At 32.1% G+C, this 13,195-nt stretch overlaps 3 protein-coding genes across 3 annotated transcripts; 2 read left to right on the plus strand and 1 right to left on the minus strand.

The window, feature by feature from the left end:
* On the plus strand, positions 1 to 1,041 carry LOC133785959 (uncharacterized). The gene has a single exon (XM_062225171.1). The coding sequence runs from the start codon at positions 1 to 3 to the stop codon at positions 1,039 to 1,041; it is 1,041 nt and encodes a 346-aa protein (XP_062081155.1).
* Positions 1,042 to 1,975: 934 nt separating this feature from the next.
* On the minus strand, positions 1,976 to 2,613 carry LOC133785960 (glutathione S-transferase T3-like). The gene is made up of 2 exons (XM_062225172.1): positions 2,183 to 2,613; positions 1,976 to 2,099 (listed from the first exon to the last, which is right to left on the minus strand). The coding sequence occupies exons 1-2, from the start codon at positions 2,611 to 2,613 to the stop codon at positions 1,976 to 1,978; spliced, it is 555 nt and encodes a 184-aa protein (XP_062081156.1).
* A 3,825-nt stretch (positions 2,614 to 6,438) lies between these two features.
* Positions 6,439 to 12,436, plus strand: LOC133783160 (shikimate O-hydroxycinnamoyltransferase-like). Its single transcript, XM_062222706.1, has 2 exons — positions 6,439 to 6,917; positions 11,344 to 12,436. The coding sequence occupies exons 1-2, from the start codon at positions 6,471 to 6,473 to the stop codon at positions 12,232 to 12,234; spliced, it is 1,338 nt and encodes a 445-aa protein (XP_062078690.1). The 5' UTR covers positions 6,439 to 6,470; the 3' UTR covers positions 12,235 to 12,436.
* Positions 12,437 to 13,195: the final 759 nt, after the last annotated feature.

The raw sequence follows: 13,195 nt of genomic DNA on the forward strand, positions 1-13,195 counted from the left end.
ATGCAACGTCATCTTTTCTTGCGTATTCAAGCCAAAGTCGAAGCATATGAACCATATTTCGTCCATAGAAGAGATGCTGCTAAAAGACTGGGTCATTCCTCGCTTCAAAAAATAACTGCTGCAATGAGAATATTAGCATATGGAGTCTCTGGAGATTTTGCAGATGAATACTTGCGGATTGCAGAAAATACAGCAACCGAGTGTTTGAAAAAATTCGTTAAGGCTATCATTGGCATATTCTCCCATGAATACTTAAGATCCCCAAATAAGAACGATATAGCTAGATTGTGCGCAGTTGGAGATAGTCGTGGGTTTCCTGGGATGTTAGGAAGTATTGATTGCATGCATTGGAAATGGAAAAATTGTCCAAGTGCTTGGAAAGGAATGTATCGTGGTCATATTCACGAGCCAACTATAATTTTAGAAGCTGTAGCGTCATATGACCTCTGGATATGTCATGCATTTTTTGGATTGCCAGGCTCCCATAATGATATTAATGTCCTAGAACACTCTTCTATTTTTAGAGAGCTTTCTGAAGGACATGCTCCAAAGGTCAACTACTCAATAAATGGAAATGACTATTCGATGGGCTACTATCTTGCCGATGGTATATATCCTTCATGGTCAACATTTGTCAAAACAATTCATGCTCCACATGGCCGTAAAAATAAACATTTTGCTGCAACTCAAGAATCAGCAAGAAAAGATGTAGAACGAGCTTTTGGAGTGCTTCAAGCTCGATTTGCTATTGTACGTGGACCGACACGATTTTATGATCAACAAACACTTAAGGAGATTATGATGGCATGCATTATTTTGCATAATATGATCGTAGAAGACAAGCGATATACTTATCTTCGAGTAGAAGACTTTGTTTATGAACAAAGCGATGAAATAACCGAAGAGCCTATGTCCCATGAGCATACAAATGAATTTGTAAACTTCATTAAACGCCATCATCACATTCGAGATCGAGGAATTCATTTTCAACTCCAGTCGGATCTTATTGAATATTTATGGGAAATATATAGTAAATCTTAAGTATTTGCATTTTATATATTACCATGTTTAGGCTAATATTTGTGTTCTTATTTTGAGGAAGATGTAACTTTAGTTTCTTTCTTTTCACTATGTTAAGCCTAATATTGTATTTTTGTCTTGTTTTATTGTATTTCCTTGGGATATAAAATATGTAATCTTGAATTCAAGATATTAATCATCAAGTCAAAAATATTGCCTTTTACATTAGGAAGCTTTTACAACCAATATAAACTATTGCAATAAGCATTTTATGCAAAAAAGTTTCTTTCAAGAATAAAAATTTTCATCATTCAAGTGTTCTATACAAAAAAGTTATCAAAAGTAACCATCATTGAGCTTTTGTTTTGTACAATGCAAATTTCTACATAGAAAAGCTATGGGTAATTTTCTATACAAAAAAAGAAGCTATTGGGCTGCTAGTTTATGCAAAAAAACTTTGATAAAAACCAGTAAAAAAGAATTTCCAAAAGTGGTTGCATTGTTACCTTTCAAGAATACCAAAAATACCAGCCCAAACACCATCTAAATCATGGCTTTCTAGACTTTTGCTTCTCAAGTATTTCCAATTGGAGGGTACGGAAATACTCTTGTTGCGTTGGAGATAAAGTTGATACATCTACTATCATAATTTCTAACTCCCTCCTCATGATTTCATTATCTTCTTTCTGTTTATCCAATTCAAGCCTTTCTTTTGTAATGCGGGCATACTCTTTCCTAATTTCTCCCTTCTCAGCATTAGATTTGATTCTCTCCCCTTTTATTTCAATCACCAAATCAGTAAGATTGGAAGAGCTATCCTCTTGCCTCTTTCGCTTCTTTGCAGCCTTCTTTCCAATTGGTCTCTCTAAATTCACATCTAAAGATGGTGCTGCAGTATCTTCATCTATGAACTCTGGTGCATGACCATCTCGAATTATTGATCTTCTTTTAGCTTTCATACTGCTACCCTCAGCCACAGATTCTTTCCATTTTGGATGGTGTCGTAGAATAGTCCAACAATGAAGAAAGTTGAATGAAGTGGGATGGATACTTCGGTAGAACTCTTTGGCTTTCTAAATCTGAAAAATCAAGTAAAAGAGATGAGAAATATATAATTCAAAGTGTTATAAAAAATATAAATTATATTATATTATTTATGCACCTATCTTGCTCATTAGCCCCACTTGGAGACCTTCTTTCAATTTGAGCTAAGGCCCCACAAAACTTATTTGTAGCAAGTTGGATAGTAGACCATCTATTTCTAATAGAGCATGAACTATGTTCAGAAGATATAGATTTTTTGTTTTTCTCATAATATTCATGAACTCTAGACCAAAATGAATATTTTGATTGATCAACCCCATTGATTGGGTCCATACTAGTATTCAGCCAAGCTAAAACTAGCAAGTTGTCCTCTTCTGTGCTAAAATTTCCTTTTCTAGATTTAGTTTTTCTACTACTCCCATCTTCTGGATTGGACGGAGTATATTGCGACTCTAAGTCATTCAAAGATGGGGAATAGTCATTGTAGCTTTCTTCCCCCTCTTGTAACAGTGTAGTGAAGGAATGAACCCCATGGAGTTGTGAGTCCATCTTTCAAAATCTGACAAGAGATAATCATAAATTTCTTCCATATATAATATGTATGTTGCAATGCTTTAAATGCCAACTAATTCTCAATAATTTCAAAGAGAGAGAGGAGGATCTGTGATAAAGTTAAACCAACTTTGTTATAGGAAGATTATGATCAATCTCATTTATTCTCTACATTTTCTCAACAAATTCAAGAAGCTAAATAGTTTATAAATCAAATCCAAAAGCCCCAGACTTGAGCAATGTACTACTAAACCTTCTATAAATTACTATATAAAATTTAAAATTTTAATTTGGCATTGAAATATTTATATATTGCAGGGTATTACATATGAAAAAGTCATAATCAAAATTTACTTAATAATGTGCTCAGAGATACCTTGGAAAGCGACCTCTTTGATAACTTATTCAAGAGATCAATTTGGCTTTAAGCCTATACATATACATACACCATTCGCCATCTATATATAAATATACATATATATACAGATATACTCAGTTGCATCATTTTGTACCCTTGAAATATATATTATATATATACATATATTATATAATGGACAATAAATTAATGACTTGTTCTTAAGCAAAATGTATGAATCTCATCCCACTACATGAAAATGAGGTTAAAGACCATTATTTTCTTATTCAAACACTGGAGAATTTTTTTGGTAGAAAAGGAAACTATTTAATGATATGAAGAGAGAGATAAGTGGTAAGGAGATTCCCAACAACGTTGGCTTCCATACAATTATTACTATGATCTTGAGGTGGGTGAAAGTTGTCTTTTATTGCATTAAGATAAAAACATATAAATATTGTTCTTTAAAAACAAAACTTGTTCATATAAGCAAACAACAGAATACTAGCCCCAAAAAAGATGTCGGAAACTTTGTTTTTTCCTATTAAAAATGATGCTCTGCAATAATGACTTATTGATTAGGTGATATTACCATCAAATATCTAAGAAGAACTTTGCAGATGAGTTTTGTACCATGACTCCAGATACTTGAGCTCTTCAGTGCTTATTGAATGAGTAAGACCAGGATAAGCCTGCAAATAATAAAGCAAAGTTTGTCACGGGTTAAATATTAGTACAAAAAGGAAAGGAAAAAAAAGAAGTAAATTAATCTATTGACCAACAGTTATCTTACCTTAAACTCGTAGCTTATACCAGCTTTTTCAAGGAGAGGGGGGCCATCTTGTCCTGCTTCAAACAATACCCTTCCGGCATCCGTTCCATGTAACCACAAGATAGGTGTCTGCTTCAAATATTTATCTCAATATTACATATCAATATTGCACGTTACAAAATCTACCATAACTGTTGCCACCATTTTTCTAACGTTCATTTTTATTGCAGGGTATTACATATGAAAAAGTCATAATCACATTCAACTTATTTAGCTTATAGGGATTTTTATTGCAGAGGAAAAAGTCCTGAGACCAACACCATGAAAGCTAGGGGTCCAAGCTTCAACACTCAATATTTTTATTTAAAAGATAAACCTTAGCCTTTTCCCCACTTAACAAGATCAAGCCAACGCCAAAATCACCATCAAAACTACACAGCCCAAAGGATTACAATACTATTACCCAAATCCAAACAAAAGTGATTTTACCTTGAAGCACTATAGTCGAAACCTAGGGTAATTTTTATCCTCCCTTGATCAACTTCCAAACATAAAATTCACGTCAAGAACCTATATGATTGTCTAGCCATTTAATAACATTAAAGATGATCAATCCTACCTTGTTCTTGGGCACATTTGCATTGGCCTCTGCCAAATCTTACAATGATCCATATAACAAGAAAAGAGAGGCAGAAGCAAGAAAAGTTTACAATGATCCATGTAACAAGAAAAGAGAGGCAGAAACATACAATTCAACAGAGATGTATTCAATTCTCTTGTGCACATTTGCATTGGCCTCTGCCAAATCTTGCTTCACAAGAACTGGACCAATCAACTTGCACACATTTGCATCTTCTTTCAAAAGGTCTAACTCCTAAACCAAAAATAAAATAAAATCAGAAGCCACATATAAATATATAAATAAGTGCAAAAGAAAAAAATGATAACAAAACTGGGCATCTTCTTCATTTTTATCCTTAGTAATGGGTATTGAAGAATATAATTGTGAAAATCAATATAAAGCACTTCCAACAATGAAATATACCAACTGAATTGGGTAGAGCTCTAAATATAAAATATCACCTCAAAAACAATTATTTACACAAGAACCAAACATTAATTTTAAAATAGAAAACGAATTGGAAAGAGTGTAAATGACCTTGAGGACAAACTCATTCTCGCCAAGCTGAATGGTGTACTTTCTCACCTGGTGATTCTTTGAAATATCTGATAAGCACTAAAGAAATACCATTTCAGATAATATTCCTACGTAATGATCTCCATGTATTTGTAGAAATGCATGAAAAGAAATTTCTAAGATAATTAGGTATAAAGGTGAAATTTGAAGAGGATAGAATCAAGTAGTTCCATAGTCAAATTATCAGTATATATATATTATATATGCAAGACTTGCAGTGCCAAAATAAGAACTTGAGTGTGCCAGTTCCATAGTCAAATTATCAATATATATATTATATATGCAAGACTTGCAGTACCAAAAAATAAGAACTTGAGTGTGCCATTTTGTTACCTGATTGAGAGAGAGTGGGCGTGTCTAAAAGTCTGAGATGCTAAAGTGGCTGGTGTGGGTGTAATGAGGAGAGAAGATGATCACTGTGAGGAGGGGAGGGGAATGAGGAGCACGAACCAAACAAACTTGCCCAAATCAGAAGTGCTAAAACAGTTTTTGGCGCCAATCTTGGAAGAAAACGAGGGAAAAGATTGAGAAAATGGGAAGAAGAGAAAAATTAATAATATATTGGGTTGAAGGATGAATAGTGTACATTAGATATAGTTTTTTACTGTAATTTTATCTAAAAATATTTGTAAAATACATCATTCGATGGATACTCATTTTTCTTAGTTTTAACTATTTTTTTACAGTTTTTGGTAATATACCTCACCGGATGGGAGTGCTCTTAAAAAGTAAAGCTAAAATTATTATAATTATTAAATATAATTATTTATAATAAAAAAAATTTAAACTCTTAATATTTTTGTCATATGGTTATAATTGAACCAAACCATTTAGTTTTTTATTTTTAATGGTTTGGTTTGGTTTGATTTTTCATTTACCAATGGTTAATAATTCTTCTAAACCGCACAAATCCAAGCCGTGCACCTCTATGATATGGATCTAAATCAACCATGGAATTGAAGCTGCTAAAGAGAGAAAGAGTACAATTCATTAGTTTTTTTCTTCCTTATAATTGTGAAAAGTCACAACTATATCAACATATAAATATGAAAATAAATATATATACACCGTAGATTTATAAGACTGAATAATTACAAAAGTGTATACTTCGAAGTGGCCAGAATTTCAATTTGTATACATATTCTAATTCAAAGTGGAACTCCAATTTGAACACAATTACTAATTAGATTTTGTCAAGACTACAACGTAATAATATAAAACAACAAAAATGATCATCATGTCAACGAAATTTACAAATTAATTCATAGAGATTTATTTCTGGAAAAAAGAATACCAAATATTTAGGTCACTGCCACAAAATACAAAACTAAAATACATATATTCAAAGTGAAAAATCAAAATACGTGTTCCAACATACATATTCCTAAGTCATCCACCACTAGTTTATTTCCAGGTCGTTAAAATTGACTATTCACACCTTAATTAATTTTGTGCACTATATATATATACATGTTATCGATCGATCTCATCTCAATTATATATATATAACAGTAATTTATATAAGCAAGATGGGCATCTTCATCGACGTAAAGAAGACGACGGTGGTGAAGCCAGCGGCGGCGACGCCTCGGCACGTGCTATGGAACTCGAACGTGGACCAGTTGGTGCCCAGATTTCTTCACGTCTCAACCGTTTACTTCTACAGACCAATAATATCATCAACTCCAACGGTGGCTGATCACGGCGACTTCTTCGATTCCTTCATACTCAAGGAAGCCCTAAGTAAGGTCCTGGTCCCCTTCTACCCCGTTGCCGGTCGCTTGCTAGCTTCCTCCTCCGAAAATGGCCGTATCGACATCGACTGCAACGGCGAGGGTGTCCTCTTTGTGGAGGCTCAGACCAACTCTGTGGTCCATGATTGTGGTGACTTTAAACCATCACCAAAGCTTAGGTCTTTGGTTCCCACTGTTGATTATTCTGCCGGCATATCTTCATATCCTCTACTGCTCATACAGGTATATATATATACATATAAATAGTTTTATTATTAGTACATCTATAGTTTTGTAATTAATAAATATTCGAAAACTGTGAAGTCTTGTTATAAAATTTTTTATGGGATAATTTATTTTAAAAGGGAAAAAAGTGACTAGTACGGGGTAACAATAGAACTCATATATTAATAAATAAATTATATATTTATAGGTCTTGTATCAAAATAATAATTAAACAAAACAATGTATGAAATGAACATAATTATTAATTATAATAAAAATTAAAAATTTAAATTTAAATTTATATATATATAGGCAACGACTACAACAGATCTTTTTTTTTGTAATACCAGTGTATTATTTTTCTATTTCGGTACCTGGATAGATATAATCCCAAATTTTGTTATATGACGGTGTACATTGTAGATATTTAGAATATCCTGCAACTTTTCAAGAAATTCTTAATAGTTTACGAAGCCGAAAACAGAGTTTAAACTGTCAAATTTTACACGCGTACACATAAAAATAGGCACACGTGCAACAGACAGTTTAGATCATGTTTCGGTACCATAATTTATTCAGAATTTCTTGAAAATTTGTAGGATGTTCTAGATAGCTATAATATACACTATCATATAAATTTTTTTAGCATTATAACTATTCAGGTGCCGAAATAGAAAAATGATGCACTAATGTTGCAAAAAAAAGATGTGTTATAGTCGCTCCCTATATACATATGTATGTACATTTATTATTTTCAAATTACTATTTATAATCACTATCACAATCACAATCAATTTTTTCATGTAACAAAACTGTAGTGGAATTCTAAGTTAAATACCAAAAAAAAGTGACAATAAATTTCTTCTTGAAAGTCTTAATAATTACAAATTCTAATAAAAACTTTACATGAAAAATACTTTCATCGTACATAGAGTTGTGTACTTGCATCTTCCTCTTCATCATCTTCTTATATGCATTCAACTTCCTCCTCTTCTTCCTCTTCCCCCGTCTCTATCTCCTCCTCAATTGCAACATTATCTATCTCAACAAATTGTAATAGAGCCCCCGTACATTCAAAGCTAATTTGTGGCAACGGACCAAGATCAATGAATAATTAGAAATCAGAGGAACAAGTGTCATGCGTAACATCTACTTCTACATCCTCTAGTTGTTCTTCAACTAGCGGGATGTCCCACACATTTTTGTGATGCACTACTTGGACGACTTTCTAGTGAGATTTATTTTTAAGGTCATCAATGTAGAAAACTTGGTTAGCTTGAGTTGTTAAGATAAATTTATTATCTTTGAACGCCTCCGAACTAGTTTTAATACTCGTTATGTTTTTCTCAGACTTTAATCCTGAAGACTGAGTAGTGTCAAACCATTTGCACTTAAATAATACTACAGAACAAGCAGAAAGATATGACATCACTAAAACTTCTTCCAACTGGCCGTAATAATTATTATTTTCAACTCCCGCTACAGAGACTCCACTATTTTGAGTTTTGCGATTCTTGTCCCTGTCATAACACAAAAATCTAACTCCATTTACAACACACCCAGGGTACGAAGCAACGCGAGTTGAAGAACCGTTTGCTAAAGAGATTAATTCTTCATGTACTTCCGAGGAACCCATTTGCTGAAGATGATAAATCTTATTATAAAACCAATTAGGAAATTCCTTTCTATGTAATTGGTGTTCTTGCCCACCCACCGATCCTCCTGACAGACATGACATTTACTTTTTCAAGCATGTTCTTTCCAAAATAGTGCGCAATCATGCTTGCAGACATGGATTGACTCGTAGCCCAATCCAAGTTTACGCAACAACCTTTTTGCTGCATAATGCGATTTTGGAAGCTTATTTGGGGCTGGAAATGCATCATGTAACAACTCCAGCATTCCATCAAATATTTTGTTGGGAATTTTTCCCAACACTTTGAAATGCATCAACTTCACTAGGATATTCAATGATGTGTAATTATGACACCGAGGGAATAATGGAGTCTCGATCTCAGCAAACAAATCGTTATAATGTTGCCCACTCCTGTAGTTTGCTGTAGGTATCTCTTGATCGTGCTCATTCTCTTCATATTCGTCATTATCATTTTTCATAACATCATTGAGAACATCCATAATTTCATCTTCATCGTTTTGATCTATCACTTTCCTCATTGGTATTATTTCATCCTCTCCATGCCAATTGGTATATTTCTAAAGAAAACCATTTACAAAGAGATGATTTTCTACATCAATCGTCTAAAATTCAACGTTGACACACCTCCTACACGGACATATCACCAATCCCCTTGAGTCAACGCACTGCCTAGCTCTCTGAAGAAAATTCATTACACCAGCTTCATACTAAATCAGATAATCGATCTGTCAAATTAATACAGATCTTGTTGATTGACATTGTATGAGTGTAGCACTGCACGAAACACTTATCATCAAACTTACAATCAATTTGTGTGTGTGTCCTAATCCATATTTTCACTCTATTTCTATAAGGGTAAAGAACCTATCCCATTCAAGTTTACAATATATATATATAATGTGATTTACACTCCTAATATTGTTACATATTGGTAAAAATTTCGGCAGCACCTCCCCATAGTTCTCATAAGTGCGCAAGCTAAAATTAAGTCTGCCCACTTACGAGAACAAATCTCTACAAATGAAACAATAAATAAGTAACAAATCACACTATAGGTATATAGTAATCCCAAACTATCTAAACTGGACAATTCAGAGAGAGGCAAATTTAAGAGTCATTAATGACTCACCCTCTCCGAATGGGTCTAAGGCTTTTAAGAAAATATAAATAATTAAAAAATTATCACTATGTGATAATAACACACTATCCTATCTTTGGTAATAATTTTTCTTACCAAAGATAAACAGATAGATAAATTTGTTGTCTCATAATATCTTATGTTATTTTCAATAATTATCACATATAATGTTTTATGATGTCTAATTGTAATTTGTTTAATAATTATATTTATTTATTTATATTTAATTATTTAAATTTATCAATAATTAATCTTTTGTTCAATATTAAATTTAGTAATTTCAACATTATTTTGATTAGAATAAAAATTATTTTCAAAGTATTAGGCTTACTTTTTTTCTTCTAAATTAAACTACTTTATTATTTTCAATTAATTATATAATAAAGTTTAATTAGTTTTATATTTAATATTTAACATAAAAATGTTCACTAATATTTATAAAATTTATTTTCATCATAATTAAAAAATTATTAAATTTACTTGTTAACTCACTAATGAAATCAATTAAATGTTTGCTTTATTGAAAACTTATTTTACTAAATATTTTAGTTGATATCCTAAATTTATATATATAAAAAAAATTGACAGCATACCGACTATATTTTCATCTATCCCAAAATAAAAAACCTGCTAACAACACTCAGAAAATGCCCAGACAAAACAACAGAACATTGCAAACACATTTTTATAACTAAAGGCAAATTATATACCAAAAATATCTTAAAGCATATTAAATCTAATTGCAAACATAAACTAATATTAATAAATTTCTATACTAATTTTATTACTCACATTCATCATTAATTAATCCAACACAAACTAATTGCTAATAAATTAATTATTTATCCAAAAAATTACACTAACTAAATCCTAAAGCTATATATGTATTTCACTAAAATACTACGCAACATTAATTATATCCTAAAAATTGGATATCACTAAACTTTTACCTAATTTTTATTCTTACCTATTATAAATACATAATCAAATATTATATATATAATATGACACATAACAATATATTAAAAATATGTAAATATAAGTTTATTTTTTCTATTTTCACAATTTTTTTTGAAAATATTAAAAAATTATACATAAAACCCCAATATGCATTTATGCAAAAAATATTAAAAAAACCAAAAAATTATAAATAAAATTTGTGGATACCTGTAAGAGCTCTTGTGAATAATGCAATCGGAGTAGAGAGGGCCAAAACAGAAAGAATTTTTTTTAGATAAAGTTATACACAAAATAAAATGAAATATATACAAATACATACGATGATAGACCCTATTGATGACTAAATCTTCTTTGAAGGGGAAGATTTCTCACAAAAACTAGCCTTTATTGGGGGCGGAAATCCAGATAATACAAAAAAAATGACGGAGAGAAATCTGTTTGGGGTTTTTTTGTTTAAGAGAAAATGACCTCTGGTCGGGGAAGAAGAAGCATATAAAGGACTTCTACCATATCAACTAAAACAAAAAAAAATACCGTGTACTCTTTTTGCGGTTTTGAAAACGCTTGTACCGAGAATATGTTCTTTGCATTGTGTTCTGGGTAAAATCTAACATTTTTTTGTAGTGCATAGAGTTGTGTACATATATCTTCCACAATAATTTTACATTAATTAATGTTAATATTTACAGGTAACTTACTTTAAATGTGGAGGAGTATCAATTGGTGTTGCCATAGAACACCACGTGGTAGACGGTGTGTCTGCTATTCATTTTCTGAATTCATGGTCTGACATGGCTCGTGGTATTGGCCTTAAAACGCCACCATTTATAGACAGAACTGTACTTCGTGCACGTAACCCACCTGCACCTATGTTTGATCACGTCGAATCTAAACCTGATCTGACGAAGAAAACTACTACAACTGGGAACATTGACATTGCTATCTATAAGTTGACCAGCGAGCAACTCAAGACCTTGAAAGCCAAGTGTAGGGTTAGCAATCAAAATGGCGATGAGAACAAACCCAAGTACAGCTCCTACGAGATACTGGCTGGTCACATTTGGAGATGTGCATGCAAAGCACGCAAACTTAGTGATGATCAAGAGACTAAGTTGCACATTGTGGTTGATGGAAGGTCTAGGCTGCAGCCACCGCTTCCACCTGGCTACTTTGGTAATGCGATTTTCTCAACTACATCGAAAGTTAGGGTTGGAGAATTAGTACAATCAGAGTTACAGTACGCTTCAAACCAAATCCAGAGTACATTAAGACAAGTTGATGATTGTTATTTGAGATCGGAACTCGACTATCTAGAGCTTCAACCTGATATATCAGTCCTCAGTAGAGGCTCACATACGTTTAGAAGCCCAAATCTTGGAATTAATAGTTGGATTAGATTACCCTTTTATGATGCTGATTTTGGTTGGGGTAGACCAATTTATGTGGGACCTGCTACAATCCTCTATGATGGTATAACTTATTTGTTGTCTAGTCCAGATGATGATGGGAGCTTGTTGGTGGCAATTGGTCTCCAACATGATCACATGAAGGGTTTTGAGAAGTTTTTATATGACATATGATCGAAGGAGATTTTTCGCATTTTTTGTCCTGCTATGTGGTTATGAGTTTGGTGATAGTATGTTATGTTTAAATTTATGTTTACTTTTAATTATATATATATTGTTTATTTTAATTAATCTCAGTTATTCAAAGAAACGAATTGGAGGGTTGTTAGAGAATTAAAAGAATTATGAATTATTAATATTATTAGAATTATATATATATATTCCAATTGTGTTAATTAGCGTTTAATTAAGTGAAAATTACACATAGTACCCAATTTAAGTTAACCTATTTAATTTTTACCCACCTTTTAAAACTTTTTGATTAATACTCAAATTATTAATGACTCTACCCATTATACAGTGGTCTAGTGGAACTGACAGTGGAATATTATTTAAAGAAGGAAGTAAATGACACGACAGAGGCCAAAATTGAGATTTTTACATCAGACTTTTAGTAGTGTTTTAAGAGTAATATGGGAAATGTGCTTAAAAAAGTGGGTAATATTCAACTAAATATTATTAGTAGCTATTTTTAGTTAACTAATCCTAAAACTGGGTATTTTTCAAATTATCCCTTTAATTAATGGATATTTTATCTACCAGCAAAAAAATAAGTAGCTGAAATACTAATATATAATTGAGCTAAAAACAATTTGACATATCAAAAACAATTCGGTAGTACTTAAAACTAAAAAAGTTTACAAATCAATATTATCAAACATATATATTTATATATGAGAATTCTCTTAGGGCTTCACTTTAAACCCTATCGGTGGGACTCTCAGTGTTATCGACCCGTGAACAGTTTTTAGCGCGATTTTTTTTATGACAGTATATATTGTAGCTATTTAGAGCATCAGAGCGATTCACTACAAAAATCAGGGCCTATACCGAGAACAAATGTCCTCGGTATAAGCCGAAATGTCCTCGGTATATCTTATACCGAGACAATGTCGTCGGTATAAAGTTGTCGGTA

Source organism: Humulus lupulus, chromosome 6 (genome assembly GCF_963169125.1).
Source record: "Humulus lupulus chromosome 6, drHumLupu1.1, whole genome shotgun sequence".
NCBI lineage: Eukaryota > Viridiplantae > Streptophyta > Magnoliopsida > Rosales > Cannabaceae > Humulus > Humulus lupulus.

Bases quoted from the DNA above. Each gene is read 5' to 3' on its own strand.
- LOC133785959 (XM_062225171.1), top strand. From the start codon at position 1: ATGCAACGTCATCTTTTCTTGCGTATTCAAGCCAAAGTCGAAGCATAT.
- LOC133783160 (XM_062222706.1), top strand. From the start codon at position 6,471: ATGGGCATCTTCATCGACGTAAAGAAGACGACGGTGGTGAAGCCAGCG. The intron at 6,918-11,343 runs GTATATATATAT...TAATATTTACAG, and splicing joins ATCCTCTACTGCTCATACAG to GTAACTTACTTTAAATGTGG.
- LOC133785960 (XM_062225172.1), bottom strand. From the start codon at position 2,613: ATGGACTCACAACTCCATGGGGTTCATTCCTTCACTACACTGTTACAA. The intron at 2,100-2,182 runs GTGCATAAATAA...TTGATTTTTCAG, and splicing joins GGGGCTAATGAGCAAGATAG to ATTTAGAAAGCCAAAGAGTT.